At 41.6% G+C, this 23,263-nt stretch overlaps 1 protein-coding gene across 4 annotated transcripts in view; it reads right to left on the bottom strand.

The window, feature by feature from the left end:
- Positions 1 to 23,263, bottom strand: part of LOC139749137 (ubiquinone biosynthesis protein COQ9, mitochondrial-like) — a 233,760-nt gene that overhangs the window by 23,762 nt on the left and 186,735 nt on the right. For all 4 annotated transcript variants that reach the window (XM_071662769.1, XM_071662768.1, XM_071662767.1 and 1 more), the window contains exon 5: positions 3,206 to 3,295. In XM_071662769.1, coding sequence (XP_071518870.1) covers positions 3,206 to 3,295 — 90 coding nt within the window. The remainder of the gene's footprint in view (positions 1 to 3,205; positions 3,296 to 23,263) is intronic.

Genomic DNA, 23,263 nt, shown 5'->3' with positions numbered 1-23,263 from the left:
TTGACCCTCAACCCTACTGTACCTAATAACCTTGCTCTTATTCACATTTACTCTTAACTTTCTTCTTTCACACACTTTACCAAACTCAGTCACCAGCTTCTGCAGTTTCTCACATGAATCAGCCACCAGCGCTGTATCATCAGGGAACAACAACTGACTTACTTCCCAAGCTCTCTCATCCCCAACAGACTTCATACTTGCCCCTCTTTCCAAAACTCTTGCATTCACCTCCCTAACAACCCCATCCATAAACGAATTAAACAACCATGGAGACATCACACACCCCTGCCGCCAACTTACATTCACTGAGAACCAATCACTTTCCTCTCTTCCTACACGTACACATGCCTTACATCCTCGATAAAAAGAGAGAGAGAGAGAGAGAGAGAGAGAGAGAGAGAGAGAGAGAGAGAGAGAGAGAGAGAGAGAGAGAGAGAGATGTGTGGAAATAAAGTGTGGTTGAGAGAGCAGAAGAGGGTGTTTTGAAAGGTGAGTAATGTGGCAGTTGAGGGAATAATTGGTGTACATGGGGTTTCCAGTGTTGTAAATGGAAATGGTGAAGAGCTTGTAGATTTTTGTGCTGAAAAGGGACTGGTGATTGGGAGTACCTGGTTTAAAAAGAGAGACATACGTAAGTATACGTATGTAAGTAGGAGATGGCCAGAGAGCATTATTGGATTACGTGTTAATTGATAGGCATGGGAAAGAGAGACTTTTGGATGTTAATGTGCTGAGAGGTGCAAGTGGAGGGATGTGTGATCATTATCTTGTGGAGGTGAAGGTGAAGATTTGTAGAGGTTTTCAGAAAAGAAGAGAGAATGTTGGGGTGAGGAGGGTGGTGAGAGTAAGTGAGCTTGGGAAGGAGACTTGTGTGAGGAAGTACTAGGAGAGACTGAGTACAGAATGGAAAAAGGTGAGAACAAATGACGTAAGAGGAGTGAGGGAGGAATGGGATGTATTTAGGGAAGCAGTGATGGCTTGCGCAAGGGATGCTTGTGGCATGAGAAGCATGGGAGGTGGGCAGATTAGAAAGGGTAGTGAGTGGTGGGATGAAGAAGTAAGATTATTAGTGAAAGAGAAGATAGAGGCATTTGGACGATTTTTGCAGGGAAACAATGCAAATGACTGGGAGATGTATAAAAGAAAGGCAGGAACTCAAGAGAAAGGTGCAAGAGGTGAAAAAGAGGGCAAATGAGAGTTGGGGTAAGAGAGTATCATTAAATTTTAGGGAGAATAAAAAGATGTTTTGGAAGGAGGTAAATAAAGTGTGTAAGACAAGGGAACAAATGGGAACTTCAGTGAAGGGAGCTAATGGGGAGGAGATAACAAGTAGTGGTGATGTGAGAAGGAGATGGAGTGAGTATTTTGAAGGTTTGTTGAATGTATTTGATGATAGAGTGGCAGATATAGGGTGTTTTGGTCGAGGTGGTGTGCAAAGTGAGAGGGTTAGGGAGAATGATTTAGTAAACAGAGAAGAGGTAGTAAAAGCTTTGCGGAAGATGAAAGCTGGCAAGGCAACAGGTTTGGATGGTATTGCAGTGGAATTTATTAAAAAAGGGGGATGACTGTATTGTTGACTGGTTGGTGAGGTTATTTAATGTATGTATGACTCATAGTGAGGTGCTTGAGGATTGGTGGAATGCTTGCATAGTGCCATTGTACAAAGGCAAAGGGGATAAAAGTGAGTGCTCAAGTTACAGAAGTATAAGTTTGTTGAGTATTCCTGGTAAGATTGACTCCCAGATATCTAAAACACTTCACTTCCTCCAGTTTTTCTCCATTCAAACTTACCTCCCAATTGACTTGACCCTCAACCCTACTGTACCTAATAACCTTGCTCTTATTCACATTTACTCTTAACTTTCTTCTTTCACACACTTTACCAAACTCAGTCACCAGCTTCTGCAGTTTCTCACATGAATCAGCCACCAGCGCTGTATCATCAGAGAACAACAACTGACTCACTGCCCAAGCTCTCTCATCCCCAACAGACTTCATACTTGCCCCTCTTTCCAAAACTCTTGCATTCACCTCCCTAACAACCCTATCCATAAACAAATTAAACCATGGAGACATCACACACCCCTGCCGCCAACCTACATTCACTGAGAACCAATCACTTTCCTCTCTTCCTACACGTACACATGCCTTACATCCTCGATAAAAAGAGAGAGAGAGAGAGAGAGAGAGAGAGAGAGAGAGAGAGAGAGAGAGAGAGAGAGAGAGAGAGAGAGAGAGAGAGAGATGTGTGGAAATAAAGTGTGGTTGAGAGAGCAGAAGAGGGTGTTTTGAAATGGTTTGGTCACATGGAGAGAATGAGTGAGGAAAGATTGACAAAGAGGATATATGTGTCAGAGGTGGAGGGAACGAGGAGAGGTGGGAGACCAAATTGGAGGTGGAAAGATGGAGTGAAAAAGATTTTGAGTGATCGGGGCCTTAATATGCAGGAAGGTTAAAGGCATGCAAGGAATAGAGTGAATTGGAACGATGTGGTATAACGGGGTCGACGAGCTGTCAATGGATTGAACCAGGGCATGTGAAGTGTCTGGGATAAACCATGGAAAGTTGTGTGGGGCCTGGATGTGGAAAGGGAGGTGTGGTTTCGGTGCATTATTACATGACAGCTAGAGACCAAATGTGAATGAATGGGGCCTTTGTTGTCTTTTCCTAGCACTACCTCACACACATAAGGGGGAAGGGGGTTGTTATTTCATGTGTGGCGAAGTGGCGATGGGAATAAATAAAGGCAGACAGTATGAATTATGTTCATGTGTATATATGTATATGTCTGTGTGTGTATATATATGTATACATTGAGATGTATAGGTATGTATATTTGCGTGTGTGGATGTGTATGTATATACATGTGTATGTGGGTGGGTTGGGCCATTCTTTCGTCTGTTTCCTTGCGCTACCTCGCTAATGCGGGAGACAGCGATAAAGCAAAATAGATAAATATAAATAAGATATATATACATTTATATTCCTATGAGTCCACGGGGAAAATGAAACACGAAAAGTTCCCAAGTGCACTTTCGTGTAATAATCACATCATCAGGGGAGACAAAAGAGAGAAATATAACAGTCAGTTGATATACATCGAAGAGACGAAGCTAGGACGCCATTTGGTAAACATTTATATATATATATATATATATTCAATAATCACACTTAATGAAATAAGTAAATGTATATCCATCCTTACGTGAAAGTCTTCAGATTTATCTTGAAGCATACAAAGCTCTGAACTCTTGTACACTGCTGCTAATATTCCTCGTTTTGTATACCAGTTGAACTGCAAAAGAAAATTATGAAATAACTGAGTGCATGATGTATCTATATATGAAAGTTTTAAAAACATAAGAATCTTTTCTCTCCAAGATAGTGCCCCACAAACATACAATATATTCCCAGGGGATTTATGGAGTCAGGACCCCTCTAGACCTTATACTTTCCACAGGGAAGCATCAGCCTTCACTTGCCCTTTAAGAAGCAACTTAGGGTGATCAAAGCTGCTCACTTGTTATCAAAGTTTGCCCTCAGCCAATCAGCAACAGCTACTGAGCAGATATTATTGACCCACTCCCTTATGGCTGCTCATAGCTCACCATTTACATATCATTGGTGGCAAAACAAGGTGGTCACAGAAAGAAAAAAAAAAAAAAAAAAGGCATTTTTCAAGAAAAGGAGGGAAAGACAGGGAAAAGTAAGAAAACAAGTAAAAAGTAATCATGGAACACTGTTTCAGCCAGAATATGTTTCTTTTATTTCAAAATCTACATTTCTCCTCTCTGAGGTCTGCTTACAAGCATGAGAATATACTAACAAGAGGGAGGAGGGCTTCCAGAAAAACTTTCAGATAAGATTAAACCCTAGGTAAATATGAACACCTCCAATGGTGAACTGATTTCCTTGAAGGAGAGAACCCCAGTGAAGATGGAAAAAAGGAGCCAAAGATAAATATCATTTTTCTTGATTTCCTTCAATGAAAGGTTTTCTGAGGAAGGCCAAGGTGGAGGCCATGTATTTCATAAAATGGTTAAATCATAAACCCAGGTCATGGCAATACATAGTGTTCTTAATCAATGTGCAGATACAAGGTGTGGAGAGGGGCATGAAGAACCAAGGTATAAAAAGACATTCCTCTTGGTAACCTCTGATGAAGTCTGAAAGGTCTTTACGATAATCAACTGAGCTTAAAGCATGGTCCTTTCTTGATAAAAATTGTCAAAAGTGGATGAAAAAAGTCTATTTCTAAATCTAATAATTCCATTCTTTGCCTAAACTAATTGAGTTTGTGTCTGGATATAGCATGTAAGTAACTGACTCTCCTTCCAGAGTCCAAAGCTATATGGACAAGAGTTTTATATAAAGTGCCAGAAAAACTATCAAATTGTAAAAGATCTTTGACTTCTAAAAGTTCCCACTTGCGACTGTGGGGTAGAAGCAACTGGTTTCCTAAAAAGAGAAACCAGAGAAATCTATTCTAGATAGGGCCTGTTGAAAATACCAAAACCCATAAACAGGGGTTCTTGAAGGACACTCTTAAGAGGAATAATGTTACCAGCTTGTCTGTGTCACTATAAAGGATAGAGAAGGCCTCTTAAGGCCTAAGTTGCTTCTGAGATGTCAAAGTCTTCAAGAAATACATATTTTTCAAAGTAAACGTTACTGTATCATGAGGCCTGGGTAATATTGTTTAGTATCAAAGACAGAGACTCCATCCTCCTATATGTATGGAACTGCATTGGAGAGCATCTAAAAAATATCAATGCTCTCATTAACAAAAAAAAATGTGATCGCTGAGCACTTGCAAGAAAATGATCACCTTGTAGACCTTAACTCAGTCACATTTTACCCCTCATCGCATTATACTACTCATAACATCATTGAATCTGTCTTAATTGCCAATACTAAGAACATTTTTTTTCATTCATTTTAAGCTAGAAGTTTCAGTTTTCTAAATTGTTTCTTACATTTTTCATATGTATATATATGTATGTGTGTGTGTGTGTATATGTGCATATGTGTGTGTGTGTGTGTGTGTGTATGTGTATATGTATATATATATGTATATTATCCCTGGGGATAGGGGTGAAAGAATACTTCCCACGTATTCCTCGTGTGTCGTACAAAGCGACTAGAGGGGACGGGAGCGGGGGGCCAGAAATCCTCCCCTCCTTGTATTAACTTTCTAAAATGGGAAACAGAAGAAAACTGAAAGTTGATGGAGAGAGGTGGGTGATTATTGGTGCATATGCACCTGGGCATGAGAAGAAAGATCATGAGAGACAAGTGTTTTGGGAGCAGCTGAATGAGTGTGTTAGTGGTTTTGATGCACGAGACCGGGTAATAGTGATGGGTGATTTGAATGCAAAGGTGAGTAATGTGGCAGTTGAGGGAATAATTGGTATACATGGGGTGTTCAGTGTTGTAAATGGAAATGGTGAAGAGCTTGTAGATTTATGTGCTCAAAAAGGACTGATGATTGGGAATACCTGGTTTAAAAAGCGAGATATACATAAGTATACTTATGTAAGTAGGAGAGATGGCCAGAGAGCGTTATTGGATTACGTGTTAACTGACAGGCGTGTGAAAGAGAGACTTTTGGATGTTAATGTGCTGAGAGTTGCAACTGGAGGGATGTCTGATCATTATCTTGTGGAGGCTAAGGTGAAGATTTGTATGGGTTTTCAGAAAAGAAGAGTGAATGTTGGGGTGAAGAGGGTGGTGAGAGTAAGTGAGCTTGGGAAGGAGACTTGTGTGAGGAAGTACCAGGAGAGACTGAGTACAGAATGGAAAAAGGTGAGAACAATGGAAGTAAGGGGAGTGGGGGAGGAATGGGATGTATTTAGGGAATCAGTGATGGATTGCGCAAAAGATACTTGTGGCATGAGAAGAGTGGGAGGTGGGTTGATTAGAAAGGGTAGTGAGTGGTGGGATGAAGAAGTAAGAGTATTAGTGAAAGAGAAGAGAGAGGCATTTGGACGATTTTTGCAGGGAAAAAATGCAATTGAGTGGGAGATGTATAAAAGAAAGAGACAGGTCAAGAGAAAGGTGCAAGAGGTGAAAAAAAGGGCAAATGAGAGTTGGGGTAAGAGAGTATCATTAAATTTTAGGGAGAATAAAAAGATGTTCTGGAAGGAGGTAAATAAAGTGCGTAAGACAAGGGAGCAAATGGGAACTTCAGTGAAGGGCGCAAATGGGGAGGTGATAACAAGTAGTGGTGATGTGAGAAGGAGATGGAGTATTTTGAAGGTTTGTTGAATGTGTTTGATGATAGAGTGGCAGATATAGGGTGTTTTGGTCGAGGTGGTGTGCAAAGTGAGAGGGTTAGGGAAAATGATTTGGTAAACAGAGAAGAGGTAGTGAAAGCTTTGCGGAAGATGAAAGCCGGCAAGGCAGCAGGTTTGGATGGTATTGCAGTGGAATTTATTAAAAAAGGGGGTGACTGTATTGTTGACTGGTTGGTAAGGTTATTTAATGTATGTATGACTCATGGTGAGGTGCCTGAGGATTGGCGGAATGCGTGCATAGTGCCATTGTACAAAGGCAAAGGGGATAAGAGTGAGTGCTCAAATTACAGAGGTATAAGTTTGTTGAGTATTCCTGGTAAATTATATGGGAGGGTATTGATTGAGAGGGTGAAGGCATGTACAGAGCATCAGATTGGGGAAGAGCAGTATGGTTTCAGAAGTGGTAGAGGATGTGTGGATCAGGTGTTTGCTTTGAAGAATATATGTGAGAAATACTTAGAAAAGCAAATGGATTTGTATGTAGCATTTATGGATCTGGAGAAGGCATATGATAGAGTTGATAGAGATGCTCTGTGGAAGGTATTAAGAATATATGGTGTGGGAGGCAAGTTGTTAGAAGCAGTGAAAAGTTTTTATCGAGGATGTAAGGCATGTGTACGTGTAGGAAGAGAGGAAAGTGATTGGTTCTCAGTGAATGTAGGTTTGCGGCAGGGGTGTGTGATGTCTCCATGGTTGTTTAATTTGTTTATGGATGGGGTTGTTAGGGAGGTAAATGCAAGAGTTTTGGAAAGAGGGGCAAGTATGAAGTCTGTTGGGGATGAGAGAGCTTGGGAAGTGAGTCAGTTGTTGTTCGCTGATGATACAGCGCTGGTGGCTGATTCATGTGAGACACTGCAGAAGCTGGTGACTGAGTTTGGTAAAGTGTGTGGAAGAAGAAAGTTAAGAGTAAATGTGAATAAGATCAAGGTTATTAGGTACAGTAGGGTTGAGGGTCAAGTCAACTGGGAGGTGAGTTTGAATGGAGAAAAACTGGAGGAAGTGAAGTGTTTTAGATATCTGGGAGTGGATCTGGCAGCGGATGGAACCATGGAAGCGGAAGTGGATCATAGGGTTGGGGACGGGGCGAAAATTCTGGGGGCCTTGAAGAATGTGTGGAAGTCGAGAACATTATCTCGGAAAGCAAAAATGGGTATGTTTGAAGGAATAGTGGTTCCAACAATGTTGTATGGTTGCGAGGCATGGGCTATGGATAGAGTTGTGCGCAGGAGGATGGATGTGCTGGAAATGAGATGTTTGAGGACAATGTGTGGTGTGAGGTGGTTTGATCGAGTGAGTAACGTAAGGGTAAGAGAGATGTGTGGAAATAAAAAGAGCGTGGTTGAGAGAGCAGAAGACGGTGTTTTGAAGTGGTTTGGGCACATGGAGAGAATGAGTGAGGAAAGATTGACCAAGAGGATATATGTGTCGGAGGTGGAGGGAACGAGGAGAAGAGGGAGACCAAATTGGAGGTGGAAAGATGGAGTGAAAAAGATTTTGTGTGATCGGGGCCTGAACATGCAGGAGGGTGAAAGGAGGGCAAGGAATAGAGTGAACTGGAGCGATGTGGTATACCGGGGTTGACGTGCTGTCAGTGGATTGAATCAAGGCATGTGAAGCGTCTGGGGTAAACCATGGAAAGCTGTGTAGGTAGGTATATTTGCGTGTGTGGACGTATGTATATACATGTGTATGGGGGGGGTTGGGCCATTTCTTTCGTCTGTTTCCTTGCACTACCTCGCAAACGTGGGAGACAGCGACAAAGTATAATAAAAAAAAAAAATAACTAAGAGCTTAAATTTGTTGCCTGACAACTTTAAAGCACATCCTACAATCAATCAGATCATTATAAAAGCATTATCAATAAGCAATAACAGGAAAAGCAGTTGAACACACATTACTCCAACTCCCCTTAAACATTCAGGCCAGTGTATACCTCACCATGGCACTAACAAGGCGGAGTAAGTGTGTTATTGCTGGGATTCAAAAACTTTATGAATTGTATGCACATGATGAGGCGGACAGTCTCTGTAAAACATGTACTGCAGTGTGTATTGAAAAACTACATTTTAGATATAATCATCTGAACTTCTACTGAAATGTGATTTCACCCTCAAACATACATATAGGTGTTTGCTTTGAAGAATGTGTGTGAGAAATACTTAGAGAAACATATGGATTTGTGTGTGACATTTATGGATCTAGAGAGGGCATGTGACAAGGTGGAGAGAGATGCTTTGTGGAAGGTCTTAAGAGTATACAGTGTGGGAGGTAAGCTGCTAGAAGCAGAGAAGTTTTTATCTAGGGTGTAAGGCAGAGTGGTTGGTTCCCAATGAAGGTTGGTCTGCGGCAGAGGTGTGTGATGTCCCCAGGTTGTTTGATTTGTATATGGATGGGGTGGTTAGGGAGGTAAATGCAAGAGTTTTGTACAGAGGTGTGAGTATGCAGTTTGTTGGGGAGGAGAGGGACCTGGGAAGTGAGTCAGTTGTTGTTCACTGATGATATACCACTTGTGGCTGATTCACGTGAGAAACTGCAGAAGTTAGTTGAGGTTAAATGTGAATAAGAGCAAGGCTATTAGGTTCAGCAGGGCTGAGGGACATGTCAGCTGGGATGTGAGTTTGAATGGAGAAAAACTGGAGGAAATAAAGTGTTTTAGATATCTGGGATTGGACTTAACAGCGAATGGAACCATGGAAGTGGAAGTGAGTCATAGGGTGGGGGAGGGATCAAAGGTTCCGGGAGCAATGTAGAATGTGTGGGAAGAGAGAACATTATCTCGGAGAGCAAAAATAGGCAAATCTGAAGCAATAGTAGTTCCAACAATGTTATATTGTTACGAAGTATGGGCTATAGATAAGAATGTACGGAGGGGGTGGATGTGTTGGGAATTAAATGTTTGAGGACAATATGTGGTGTGAGGTGGTTTAATCGAGTAAGTAATGAAGGGTAAGAGAGATGTGTGGTAATAAAAAGTGTGGTTGCAAGAGCAAAAGAGGGTGTGTTGAAATGGTTTGGACATATAGACAGAATGAATGAGGAAAAGTTGACAAAGAGGATATATGAGTCAGAGGTGGAGGGAACAAGAAGCAGGAGACCAAATTGGAGGTGAAAGGGCAGAGTGAAAAAGACTGAGTGATCAGGGCCTGAACAAGCAGGAGGGTGTGAGGCATGCAAGGAATAGAGTGAATTGGAATGATGTGGTATATTGGGGTTGATGTGCTGTCAACCGACTGAACCAGGGAATGTGAAACATCTAGGGTAAGCCATGGAAAGGTCTGTTTTGGGCCTGGAGGTGGATGGAAAGTTGCGGTTTTGGTGCATTACACATGACAGCTAGAGAATGACTGTGAACGAACGTGGCCTTTTTTGTCTGTTTTCCTAGCACTACCTTACTGATGCAGGGGGGTGGCAATGCTGCTTTTTTGTGGGGCAGGGTGGCACTGGGAATGGATGAAGGCAAGCAAGTACTAATATGTACATGTATGTGTATCCCTGGGATAGGGGAGAAGGAATACTTCCCATGCATGTCACAGAAGGTGACTAAAGGGGATGGGAACAGGGGGCTGGACACCCTCCCCTTCTTGCATCACAATTTCTAAAAGAGGAGACAGAAGGAGTCAAGTGGGGCAGGCTCATCTTCCTCAAAGGCTCAAATTCTGTCTGAACATGTGTGAATGTGACCAAGATGAGAAGATATGAGAGACAGGTAGTATGCTTGAGGAAAGAAACCTGGATGTTCTGGCTCTAGAGTGAAACGAAGCTCAAGGGTAGAGGGGAAGAATGATTTGGAAATGTCTTCAGAATAAAGTCAGGGATTGGTGAGAGGACAAGAGGTAAGGAAGTAGTAGCAATACTCCTAAAGTGGGAGTTGTGGGAGTGTACGACAAAGAGTAAGATAGTAAATTCTAAATTGATGTGGGTAAAACCAAAAGTGGATGGAGAAAGATGGGGGATTACTGGTGCTTATGCACCTGGTCATGAGAAGAAAGATCTTGAGAGGCAAGTGTTTTGGGAGCAGATGAGTGAGTGTGTCAGCAGTTTTGGTGCACAAGACCAGGTATTACTGATGGGTGATTTACATGAAAAAGTGAATAATGTGGGAGTTGAGGGTATATTTGATGTACATGGGGTATTCAGTGCTGTGAATGGAAATGGTGAAGAGCATGTGGATTTGTGTGCTGAAAAAAGATTGGTGACTGGGAATACATGGTTTAAGAAGACAGACATACACAATTATACATGTGTGAGTAGGAGAGATGGTCAAAGGGCATTATTAGATAATGTGTTAATTGACAGGCATGCAAGAGAGATTTTTGCAAGTTAATGTGATGAGAGGGGCAGCTGGGATGTCTGATCACTAACTTATGGAAGCGAAGGTGAAGATTTGTAGAAGTTTTCAAAAAAGAAGAGAGAATGTCGGGGAGGAGAGCGTGGTGAGAGCAAGTAAGCTTGCAAAGGAGACTTGTGTGAGGAAGCACCAGGAGAGATTGAGCAAAGAATAGCAAAAGGTGAGAGCAAACGATGTGAGGGGAGTGGGTAAGGATTGGGATGTATTTAGGGAAGCAAATGATGGCATGTGCAAGAAATGCATGTGGCATGAGAAAGGTGGGAGGTGGACAGATTAGAAAGGGTAGTGAGTGGCGAGATGAAGAAGTAAAGATGTTACTGAAAGAGAAAAGAGAGGCATTTTGATGATACTTTCAAGGAAGGAGTGCAAATGACTGGGAGATGCATAAGAGAAAGTGGCAGGTGGTCAAGAGTTAAGTGTAAGAGTTGAAAAAGAGGGCAAATGAGAGTTGGGGTGAGAGAGTATCATTAAACTTGAGGGAGAATAAAAAGATGTTTTGGAAGGAGGTAAATAACATGCATAAGACTAGAGAATAAATGGGGACTTTGGCAAAGGTGGCAAGGGGGGAAGTGATAATAGGTAGTTTTGAATCGAAGAGGAGATGGACTGAGTACTCAAGGTTTGTTGAATGTGTATGATGACAGAGTGGAAGATGTAGGGTGTTTAGGTCAGGGTGGTGCACGAAGTGAGAGAGTTAGGGAGAGTAGTTTGTTGAAAGCCTTGTGGAAGATGAAATCCAGCATGGTGGTGGGGTTTGGGTGGTAATGCAATTGAATTTATTAAGAAAAGCGGTGACTGTGTCGTTGATTGGTTGCTACGGATAGTCAATGTATGTATGGATCACAAGTGCCTGAGGATTATTGGAATTCATGTACAGTGCCATTGTACAAAGGCAAAGGGGATAAAGGTGAGTGTTCAAAATACAGAAGCATAAGTTTGTTGAGTATTCCTGGAAAATTTTATGGGAAGGGATTGATTGCGAGGGTGAAGGCATGTACAGAGCATCAGATTGAGAAGGAGCAGTGTGGTTTCAGAAGTGGTAGAGGATGTGTGGATCAGGTGTTTGCTTTGAAGAATGTGTGCAGGAAATACTTAGAGAAACAGATGGATTTGTATGTGGCATTTATGGATCTGGAGAAGGCATATGACAGGGTGGATAGAGATGCTTTGTGTATGGTCTGAAGAGTATATGGTGTGGGAGGTAAACTGCAAGAAGCAGCGAGAAGCTTTTATCAAGTGTGTAAGGCATGTGTATGAGTAGGAAGAGAAAAGAGTGATTGGTTCCTAGTGAAGGTTGGTCAGCGGCAGGGGTGTGAGATGTCCCCAAGGTTGTTTAATTTGTTTATGGATGGGGTGATAAAGGAGGTAAATGCAAGAACTTTAGAGAGAGGTGCAAGTATGCAGTCTGTTGGGGATGAGGGGGCCTGGGAAGTGAGTCAGTTGTTGTTTGCCAATGATACTGCATTGGTGACTGATTCAAGTGAGAAACTGCAGAAGTTGGTGACTGAGATTAGAAAAGTGTGAGAAAGGAGAAAGTTGAGAGTAAATGTGAATAAGAGCAAGGGTATGAGCTTCACCAGGGTTGAGGAACAAGTTAGTTGGGATGCGAGTTTAAATGGAAAAAAAACTGGAGGAAGTGAAGTGCTTTAGATATTTGGGAGAGGACTCAGGAGCGAATGGAACCATGGAAGTGGAAGCAAGTCATAGGGTGGGGGAGGGGGCGATGGTTCTGGGACTGATGAAGAATGTGCGGAAAGACAGAACGTTATCTCAGAGAGCAAAAAATGTATGTTTGAAGGAATAGTAGTTCCAACGATATCATACGGTTACGAGGCATGGGCTATAGACAGAGTTGTATGGAGGAGGGTGGATGTGTTGGAAATGAAACAATTGAGGACAACATGTGGTGTGAGGTGGTTTTATCGAGAAAGAAATGAAAAGGTAAGAGAGATGTGTGGGAAGAAAAAGAATGTGGTTGGGAAAGCAGAGGAGTGTATGTTGAAATGGTTTGGTGATATGGAGAAAAAGAGTGAGGTAAGGTTGACAAGGAGGATATATGTCAGAAGTGGAGGGAACAAATAGAAGAGGGAGACCAAATTGAAGGTGGAAGGATGGAGAGAAAAAGATTTTGACTGAATGGGGCCTGATCATGCAGGTGGGTGAGAGGTTTGCAAGGAATTGAAAGACCTGGAACTATGTTGTATACGGGAGTCAACATGCCATCAATGGACTGAACCAGGGCATGTGAAACGTCTGGGGTAAACCAGGGAAAGGCCTGTGGGGCTTGGATCTGGATACGGAGCTGTGGTTTCCGTGAATAACACACGACAGCTAGAGAATGAGTCTGAACAAAAGTAGCTTTCTTTGTCTGTTTTCCTGGCACTACCTTGCTGACACAGGGGGGTGGCAATGCTGATTCCTGTGGGGAAGGTTGGCACCAGGAGTGGATGAAGGCAAGTAAGTATGAATATGTACATGGGAATATATGCATATGTTTTGTATGTGTATGTATATACATGTCAATGTGTATATGCTGATATGTATATGTACGTATATGTATATATATGTGGGTGTATGTATGTATATGTGTGTATATGAGTGGATGTGTCTTTCTTCGTTTGTATCCTGGTGCTACCTTGCTGACTTGGGAAATGATGATCAAGCAAGATGATTTGGATCTGAGTGAAACGAAGCTCAAGGGTAAAGGGGATGAGTGGTTTGGGAATGTATTAGGAGTAAAGTCAGCGGTTGGTGAAAGGACAAGAGCAAAGGAAGGAGTAGCACTAATCCTGAAGCAAGAGTTGTGGGAGTATGTGACTGAGTGTAAGAAAGTATATTCTAAATTGATGTGGGTGAAACTAAAAGTGGATGGAGAGAGATGGGTGATTACTGGTGCCTATCATGGTCATGAGAAGAAAGATCATGAAAGGCAAGTGTTTTGGGAGCAGCTGAGTGAGTGTGTTAGCAGCTTTGAGGCACAAGACAGGGTTATAGTGATGGGTGATTTCAATGCAAAGATGAGTAATGTGGCACTTCAGTGTTGTAAATGGAAATGGTGAAGAGCTTGTGGATTTCTGTGCTGAAAAAGGACTGGTGATTAGGAATACCTGGTTTATAAAGAGAGATACACACAAGTAAACGTATGTGAGTAAGAGAGATGGTCAGAGGGCGTTACTGGCTTATGTGTTAACTGATAGGCATGTACAAGAGAGAGTTTTCGATGATAACGTGTCAAGAGGGGCAGCTAGAGGGATGTCTGATCACTATCTTGTGAAGGCGAAGGTGAAGATTTGTAGGGGTTTTCAAAAAAAGAAGAGAGAATGTTGAGAAGAGAGTGGTGAGAGTAAGTGAGCTTGGAAAGGAGACTTGTGTGAGGAAGTACCAGGAGAGATTGAGTGTAGAATGGCAAAAAGTGAGAGCAAATGATGTAAATAGAGTGGGGGAGGAATGGGATGTATTTAGAGAAGCAGTGATGGCATGTGCAAAAGATCCATGTGGCATGAGAAAGGTGGGAGGTAGGCAGATTGGAAAGGGCAGTGGGTGGTGGGATAAAGAATTCAGATTGTTATTGAAAGTGAAGGGAAAGGCGTTTGGGCAATTTTTGCAGGGAAGTAGTACAAATGACTGGGAAATGTATAAAAGAAACCAGCAGGAGGTCATGAGAAAGGTGCAAGAAGTGAAAAAGAGGGCAAATGAGAGTTAGGGTGAGAGAGTATCATTAAATTTTAGGGAGAATAAAAAGATGTTTTGGAAATAGGTAAATAACATGCATAAGACAAGAGAACAAATGAGAACATCTGTGAAGGGGCAAATGGGGAGGTAATAACAAGTAGTAATGAAGTGAGAAGAAGATGGAGTGAGTATTTTGTAGGTTTGTTCAATGTATTTGTTGATAGAAAGGTAGATATAAGGTGTTTTTGTTGGGGTGGTGTGCGATGTGAGAGGGTCAGGGATGATGGTTTGGTAAACAAAGAAAAGGTAATGAAAGATTTGTGGAAGATGAAAGCTGGCAAGGCAGCAGGTTTGGATGGTTTTGCAGTGGAATTCATGAAAAAAGGGGGTGACAGTGTTGTTGATTGGTTGGTAACGATATTCAGTGTATGAATGGATCATGGTGAAGTGCCTGAGGATTGGCAGAATACATGCATAGTGCCATTGTACAAAGGCAAAGGGGATAAAACTGACTTCAAATTACAGGGGCATAAGTTTGTTCAGTAATCCTGGGAAATTACATAGGAGTGTATTGATTGAAAGGGTAAAGGCACGTACAGAGCATCAGATTAGGGAAGAGCAGTGTGGTTTCAGAAGTGGTAGAAGATGTGTGGATCATAATTTTGCTTTGAAGAATGTATGTGAGAAATACTTAGAAAAACGGATGGATTCGTATGTAGCATTCATGAATCTAGAGAAGGCATATGATAGGGTTGATAAAGATGCTTTGTGAAAGGTTTTAAGATTACATTATGTGGGAGGTAAGTTGCCAGAAGCAGTGAAAAGTTTTTACCAAGGATGTAAGGCATGTGTACGAGTAGGAAGAGAGGAAAGTGATTGGTTCCCAGGGAATGTCGCTTTGCGGCAGGGGTGTGTGATGTCTCCATGGTTGTTTAATTTGTTTAAGGATGAGGAGGTTAGGGAGGTGAATGCAAGAGTTTTGGAGAGGTGCAAGCATGCATTCTGCTGTGGATGAGAGGGCTTGGGAAGTGAGTCAGTTGTTGTTCGCTGATGATACAGTGCTGGTGGCTGATTCAGGTGAGAAATTACAGAGGTTGATGACTGAGTTTGGTAAAATGTGTGAAAGAATAAAGTTGAGAGTAAATGTGAATAAGAGCAAGGTTATTAGGTTTTTGGAAATAAGTTTGAATGGAGAAAAACTGGAGGAAGTGAAGTGTTTTAGATATCTAGGAGTGGACTTAGTAGTGGATAGAAACATGGAAGCAGAAGTGAGTCACAGGGTGGGGGAGGGGACGAAGATTCTGGGAGCATTGAAGAACGTGTGGGAGGCAAGAACACTATCTCGGAGAGCAAAAATGGGTGTTTGAAGGAACAGTGGTTCCAACAATGTTGTATGGTTGCGAAACATGGGCTATAGATAGGGTTGTGTGGAGGAGGGTGGATGTGTTGGAGATGAAATGTCTGAGGACAATATGTGGTGTGAGGTGATTTGATCGAGTAAGTAATGGAAAAGTAAAAGAGATGTGTGGTTATAAAAAGAGTGTCATTGTGAGAGCAGAAGAGGGTGTGTTGATATGGTTTGGACACATGGAGAGAATGAGTAAGGAAAGATTGACAAAGAGGATATATGTGTCTGAGGTGGAGGGAACAAGGAGAAGCGGAAGACCAAATTAGAGGTGGAAGAATGGAGTGAAAAAGATTTTGAGTGATAGGGGCCTGAACACACAGAAGGGTGAAAGGTGTGCAAGGAATAGAGTGAATTAGAACGTGTGGTATACCGGGGTTGACATGCTGTCATTGGATTGACCCAGGGCATGTGAAGTGTCTGGGGTAAACAATGGAAAGGTCTGTGGTGCCTGGATGTGGATAAGGAGTTTGTGGTTTTGGTGCATTACACATGACAGCTAGTGACTGGGTGTGAATGAATGTAGCCATTTTGTCTTTTCCTGGTGCTACCTTGCTGGAGGGAGGGGGAAATGCTTTTTCAGGTGTGGTGGGGCGGCGATGGTAATGCATGAAGGTAGCAAGTATGAATATGTACATGTGTATACCTGTATATGTATATGGATGTATATGTTGAAACGTACATGTATGTATATGTGCGTGTATGGGCATTTATGTAGGCATGTGGGTGGTTGGCCCATTCTTCACTGGGCATTCTTCATCTGTTTCCTTGCACTACCTTGCTGATGTGGGAATCAGCAGATATATATATATATATATATATATATATATATATATATATATATATATATATATATATATATATATATATATATATATATATAATTGGTATACATGGGGTGTTCAGTGTTGTAAATGGAAATGGTGAAGAGCTTGTAGATTTATGTGCTGAAAAAGGACTGGTGATTGGGAATACCTGGTTTAAAAAGCGAGATATACATAAGTATACGTATGTAAGTAGGAGGTTGGCCAGAGAGCGTTATTGGATTACGTGTTAATTGACAGGCGTGCAAAAGAGAGACTTTTGGATGTTAATGTGCTGAGAGGTGCAACTGGAGGGATATCTGATCATTATCTTGTGGAGGCTAAGGTGAAGATTTGTATGGGTTTTCAGAAAAGAAGAGTGAATATTGGGGTGAAGAGGGTGGTGAGAGTAAGTGAGCTTGTGAAGGAGACTTGAGTGAGGAAGTACCAGGAGAGACTGAGTACAGAATGGAAAAAGGTGAGAACAATGGAAGGAAGGGGAGTGGGGGAGGAATGGGATGTATTTAGGGAATCAGTGATGGATTGCACAAAAGATGCTTGTGGCATGAGAAGAGTGGGAGGTGGGTTGATTTAGAAAGGGTAGTGAGTGGTGGGATGAAGAAGTAAGATTATTAGTGAAAGAGAAGAGAGAGGCATTTGGACGATTTTTGCAGGGAAAAAATGCAATTGAGTGGGAGATGTATAAAAGAAAGAGACAGGAGGTCAAGAGAAAGGTGCAAGAGGTGAAAAAGAGGGCAAATGAGAGTTGGGGTGAGAGAGTATCATTAAATTTTAGGGAGAATAAAAAAGATGTTCTGGAAGGAGGTAAATAAAGTGCGTAAGACAAGGGAGCAAATGGGAACTTCAGTGAAGGGCGCTAATGGGGAGGTGATAACAAGTAGTGGTGATGTGAGAAGGAGATGGAGTGAGTATTCTGAAGGTTTGCTAAATGTGTTTGATGATAGAGTGGCAGATATAGGGTGTTTTGGTCGAGGTGGTGTGCAAAGTGAGAGGGTTAGGGAAAATGATTTGGTAAACAGAGAAGAGGTAGTAAAAGCTTTGCGGAAGATGAAAGCCGGCAAGGCAGCAGGTTTGAATGGTATTGCAGTGGAATTTATTAAAAGAGGGGGTGACTGTATTGTTGACTGGTTGGTAAGGTTATTTAATGTATGTATGACTCATGGTGAGGTGCCTGAGGATTGGCGGAATGCGTGCATAGTGCCATTGTACAAAGGCAAAGGGGATAAGAGTGAGTGCTCAAATTACAGAGGTATAAGTTTGTTGAGTATTCATGGTAAATTATATGGTAGGATATTGATTGAGAGGGTGAAGGCATGTACAGAGCATCAGATTGGGGAAGAGCAGTGTGGTTTCAGAAGTGGTAGAGGATGTGTGGATCAGGTGTTTGCTTTGAAGAATGTATGTGAGAAATACTTAGAAAAACAAATGGATTTGTATGTAGCATTAATGGATCTGGAGAAGGCATATGATAGAGTGGATAGAGATGCTCTGTGGAAGGTATTAAGAATACATGGTGTGGGAGGCAAGTTGTTAGAAGCAGTGAAAAGTTTTTATCGAGGATGTAAGGCATGTGTACGTGTAAGAAGAGAGGAAAGTGATTGGTTCTCGGTGAATGTAGGTTTGCGGCAGGGGTGTGTGATGTCTCCATGGTTGTTTAATTTGTTTATGGATGGGATTGTTAGGGAGGTGAATGCAAGAGTTTTGGAAAAAGGGGCAAGTATGAGGTCTGTTGGGGATGAGAGAGCTTGGGAAGTGAGTCAGTTGTTGTTCGCTGATGATACAGCGCTAGTGGCTGATTCATGTGAGAAACTGCAGAAGCTGGTGACTGAGTTTGGTAAAGTGTGTGAAAGAAGAAAAGTTAAGAGTAAATGTGAATAAGAGCAAGGTTATTAGGTACAGTAGGGTTGAGGGTCAAGTCAATTGGGAGGTAAGTTTGAATGGAGAAAAACTGGAGGAAGTAAAGTGTTTTAGATATCTGGGAGTGGATCTGGCAGCGGATGGAACCATGGAAGCGGAAGTGGATCATATGGTGGGGGAGGGGGCGAAAATCCTGGGAGCCTTGAAGAATGTGTGGAAGTCGAGAACATTATCTCGGAAAGCAAAAATGGGTATGTTTGAAGGAATAGTGGTTCCAACAATGTTGTATGGTTGCGAGGCGTGGGCTATGGATAGAGTTGTGTGCAGGAGGGTGGATGTGCTGGAAATCAGATGTTTGAGGACAATGTGTGGTGTGAGGTGGTTTGATCGAGTAAGTAACGTAAGGGTAAGGGAGTTGTGTGGAAATAAAAAGAGCGTGGTTGAGAGAGCAGAAAAGGGTGTTTTGAAATGGTTTGGGCACATGGAGCGAATGAGTGAGGAAAGATTAACCAAGAGGATATATGTGTCGGAGGTGAAGGGAACGAGGAGAAGTGGGAGACCAAATTGGAGGTGGAAAGATGGGAGTTAAAAAGATTTTGAGTGATCGGGGCCTGAACATGCAGGAGGGTGAAAGGTGGGTAAGGAATAGAGTGAATTGGATCGATGTGGTATACCGGGATTGACGTGCTGTCAGTGGATTGAATCAGGGCATGTGAAGCGTATGGGGTAAACCATGGAAAGCTGTGTAGGTATGTATATTTGCGTGTGTGGACGTATGTATATACATGTGTATTGGGGGGGGGTTGGGCCGTGTATGGGGGGGTTGGGCCATTTCTTTCGCCTGTTTCCTTGCGCTACCTCGCAAACGCGGGAGACAGCGACAAAGTATAAAAAAAAAAAAAACATATATATATATTGTACTTTATCTATTTTACTTTGTCGCTGTCTCCCTCGTTAGCAAGGTAGTGCAAGGAAACAGATGAAAGAATGGCCCAACCCACCCATATACGCAGGTATATACATACACGTTCACACACGCAAATATACATAACTATACATCTCAACGTATACATATATATACACACACAGACATATACATATATATATACATGTACATAATTCATACTGTCTGCCTTTATTCATTCTCATCGCTACCTTGCCACACACGAAATAAAAACCCCTCCCCCCTCATGTGTGTAAGGTAGTGCTGGGAAAAGACAACAAAGTCCACATTCGTCGACGCTCAGTCTCTAGCTGTCATGTAATAATGCACCGAAACCACAGCTCCCTTTCCACATCCAAGCCCCACATGCATTAAATAACCTTACCAACCAGTCAACAATACAGTCACTCCCCTTTTTTAATAAATTTCACTGCAATACCATCCAAACCTGTTGCCTTGCCGGCTTTCATCTTCCACAAAGGTTTTACTACCTCTTCTCTGTTTACCAAATCATTTTCCCTAACGCTCTCACTTTGCACACCACCTCGACCAAAACACCCTATATCTGCTACTCTATTATCAAACACATTCAACAAACCTTCAAAATACTCACTCCATCTCCTTCTCACATCACTACTACTTGTTATCACCTCCCCATTAGCCCCCTTCACTGAAGTTCCTATTTGCTCCCTTGTCTTACGCACTTTATTTACCTCCTTCCAAAACATCTTTTAATTCTCCCTAAAATTTAATGCTACTCTCTCACTCCAACTCTCATTTGCCCTCTTTTTCACCTCTTGCACCTTTCTCTTGACCTCCTGTCTCTTTTTTTTTATACGTCTCCCACTCATTTGCATTTTTCCCCTGCAAAAATCGTCCAAATGACTCTCTCTTCTCTTTCACTAATAATCTTACTTCTTCATCCCACCACTCACTACCCTTTCTAATCAACACACCTCCCACGCTTCTCATGCCACAGGCATCTTTTGCGCAAGCCATCACTGCTTCCTTAAATACATCCCATTCCTCCCCCACTCCCTTTACCTCCTTTGTTCTCACCTTTTTCCATTCTGTACTCGGTCTCTCCTGGTACTTTCTCACACAAGTCTCCTTCCCAAGCTCACTTACTCTCACCACCCTCTTCACCCCAAAATTCTCTCTTCTTTTCTGAAAACCCATACAAATCTTCACCTTCACCTCCACAAGATAATGATCAGACATCCCTCCAGTTGCACCTCTCAGCACATTAACATCCAAAAGTCTCTCTTTCGGGTGCCTGCCAATTAACACGTAATCCATTAACGCTCTCTGGCCATCTCTCCTACTTACATACGTATATTTATGTATATCTCGCTTTTTAAACCAGGTATTCCCAATCATCAGTCCTTTTTGAGCACATAAATCTACAAGCTCTTCACCATTTCCATTTATAACACTGTACACCCCATGTATACCAATTATTCCCTCAACTGCCACATTACTCACCTTTGCATTCAAATCACCCATCACTATAACCCGGTCTTGTGCATCAAAACCACTAACACACTCATTCAGCTGCTCCCAAAACACTTGCCTCTCATGATCTTTCTTCTCATGCCCAGGTGCATATGCACCAATAATCACCCATCTCTCTCCATCAACTTTCAGTTTTACCCCCATTAATCGAGAATTTACTTTCTTACATTCTATCACATACTCCCACAACTCCTGTTTCAGGAGTAGTGCTACTCCTTCCTTTGCTCTTGTCCTCTTACTATCCCCTGACTTTACTCCCAAGACATTCCCAAACCACTCTTCCCCTTTACCCTTGAGCTTCGTTTCACTCAGAGCCAACACATCCAGGTTCCTTTCCTCAAATATACTACCTACCTCTCCTTTTTTCTCATCTTTGTTGCATCCACACACATTTAGACACCCCAATCTGAGCCTTCGAGGAGGATGAGCACTCTGCGCGTGACTCCTTCTTCTGTTTCCCCTGCTTCCTTCCCCTTTAGTTGCCTTCTATGACACACGAGGAATGTGTGGGAAGTATTCTTTCTCCCCTATCCCCAGTATATTAATACATAAATAAAGGGGCATTATTGTATTCTGCCAAAATTGACTTTGATGAGATATCAACATCATCAACAGACAAAAAGGAATGCAATCTTATCAGGACCTTCTAACTCCAAAGGAGTAAATTTCAGCCTTGGAACTACAGAGGCCTTGTAAGAAGGGCCCTATTATGGGGCTCTTGCAGCTTCAAAGTTGCTCTACAATCAGTAGCAGGGAAGCACTGAATTCTGTTGGAGCAAGAAGTAAGCAATTTGTTTTTATTACAGTATGAAATCAACTAGCAGGCAAAGTCAAGGAAAACTGGGGTAATAAGAAATAAAGAAGTAAAGATAATGATCAGTACTCTTGACAGCATAAATCTATCTACAATTCTCATCCAAAGCATGAAGAGGATTAGCTGCATAAAAAGAAAAGATATGGGATAGACAACTATCAGTTTATCTGAGCAAAGAAAAGATTTGGAAAGAATGTTGTAAATGGGGGTTAAAGGGATGAGACATAAATGGTTACACAAGGCATTCAAATATGGACATAAGTGCAAGGGTGCATTGTGTGGAAAGTGACAGAAATACACAAAAGCCATTGTGCATTAAGCATAATAACATGTTAAATATAATCAGAAACATTTGATGGCTTGCCTTCTGGAGATGTCTTATTGCCACAAGAATTGATTTGTGGTTTATGAGAAAAATAATGCAGCCATAAGTGTCTGGAATAGAACGATTCAGGAACTGGAAAACCTTCATATCCTTCCGAAAACATAATCATGTGAAATACCTCTTTGCCATGGAACTCTGCATTTCATTGCAGATCTGATGTAACAATTGCCTCCAAATCCAAGCACCATTCACATGGGGATTATGATCATGAGGCCATGCTCAGCCAGACACCAAACTGCCCTTCCCTCTTGGCTGCCATTGTTGGTTCATTCAGTGCTTATACTGTTTGTGGGAACATTTAGACTCCCATTTCTTGCTGTTCATCAGTGATAAATTGCTTCTTCACTGGAATCCAGTTATATCCTAGCTATCTCAGGATTCAGTGATAAATTGCTTCTTCAGTGGAATCCAGCTATATCCCAACTATATCAGGATTTGGTTCACCATCTGGTGCAATGTGGAATGTGGAAAAGTGGAGGAAAATGAAGACCAAAATATAATAGACGAGTTCAGAATCACAAAAGCATAAGGTGAGAAAAATCAGGCTACCATGTGCATGCAAATTTGAGTTTTTCCTTGGGGATGCACTTATAAGATAAAATATTTTTCGGTGACTATTCGTGGTGTTACAGCTTCCATATGTAAAAATGCTATCCTTAGTGTCCATAGCTTAGGTATCATAAATGAGGACACTGGAAGTGTAAGGATGTGTAATGGTGTTCCTCTTTCCAGTAACAGAGGTAAAGTAGGTACTAACCAAAAGTGAAATCTTTAGCACTAAAAACAGTGAAACTTTTAGAGCTAAAAAAGTGAGTTATTAAGGTTGAAGTGTCAACTTCTATATCATCAAATAATTTAGAATGGCAACAAAAAAAAATTGTAAAATCTGTGAACTCTATAAGATTTGTGAAATCCATGAAATCTTAAGTTCACAGAAGCTTAAGTTAAAAGATGAGAGTGTTATAACATTCCATATCATTCAGGGTGTAATAGAAGCTATTGGTATATGTTCAAGACGTGTAAAACATTCTAAGTACGGTCAGTAATCAGAAAAAGGTTTAAGGCCTAACAAAATGAAATCCACAAAGGATGAAATGAATGGTGAGTACCAAATTCATATTTCTGATATCATTATTCATATTCTTAACAACATAATTCTACAATGTTATTAAATTTTGCATTACTGTACTTCATTCTTATTCTC

This window comes from Panulirus ornatus, chromosome 6, assembly GCF_036320965.1.
Source record: "Panulirus ornatus isolate Po-2019 chromosome 6, ASM3632096v1, whole genome shotgun sequence".
Lineage (NCBI taxonomy): Eukaryota > Metazoa > Arthropoda > Malacostraca > Decapoda > Palinuridae > Panulirus > Panulirus ornatus.
This window is presented reverse-complemented; position numbering and strand designations above follow the sequence as displayed.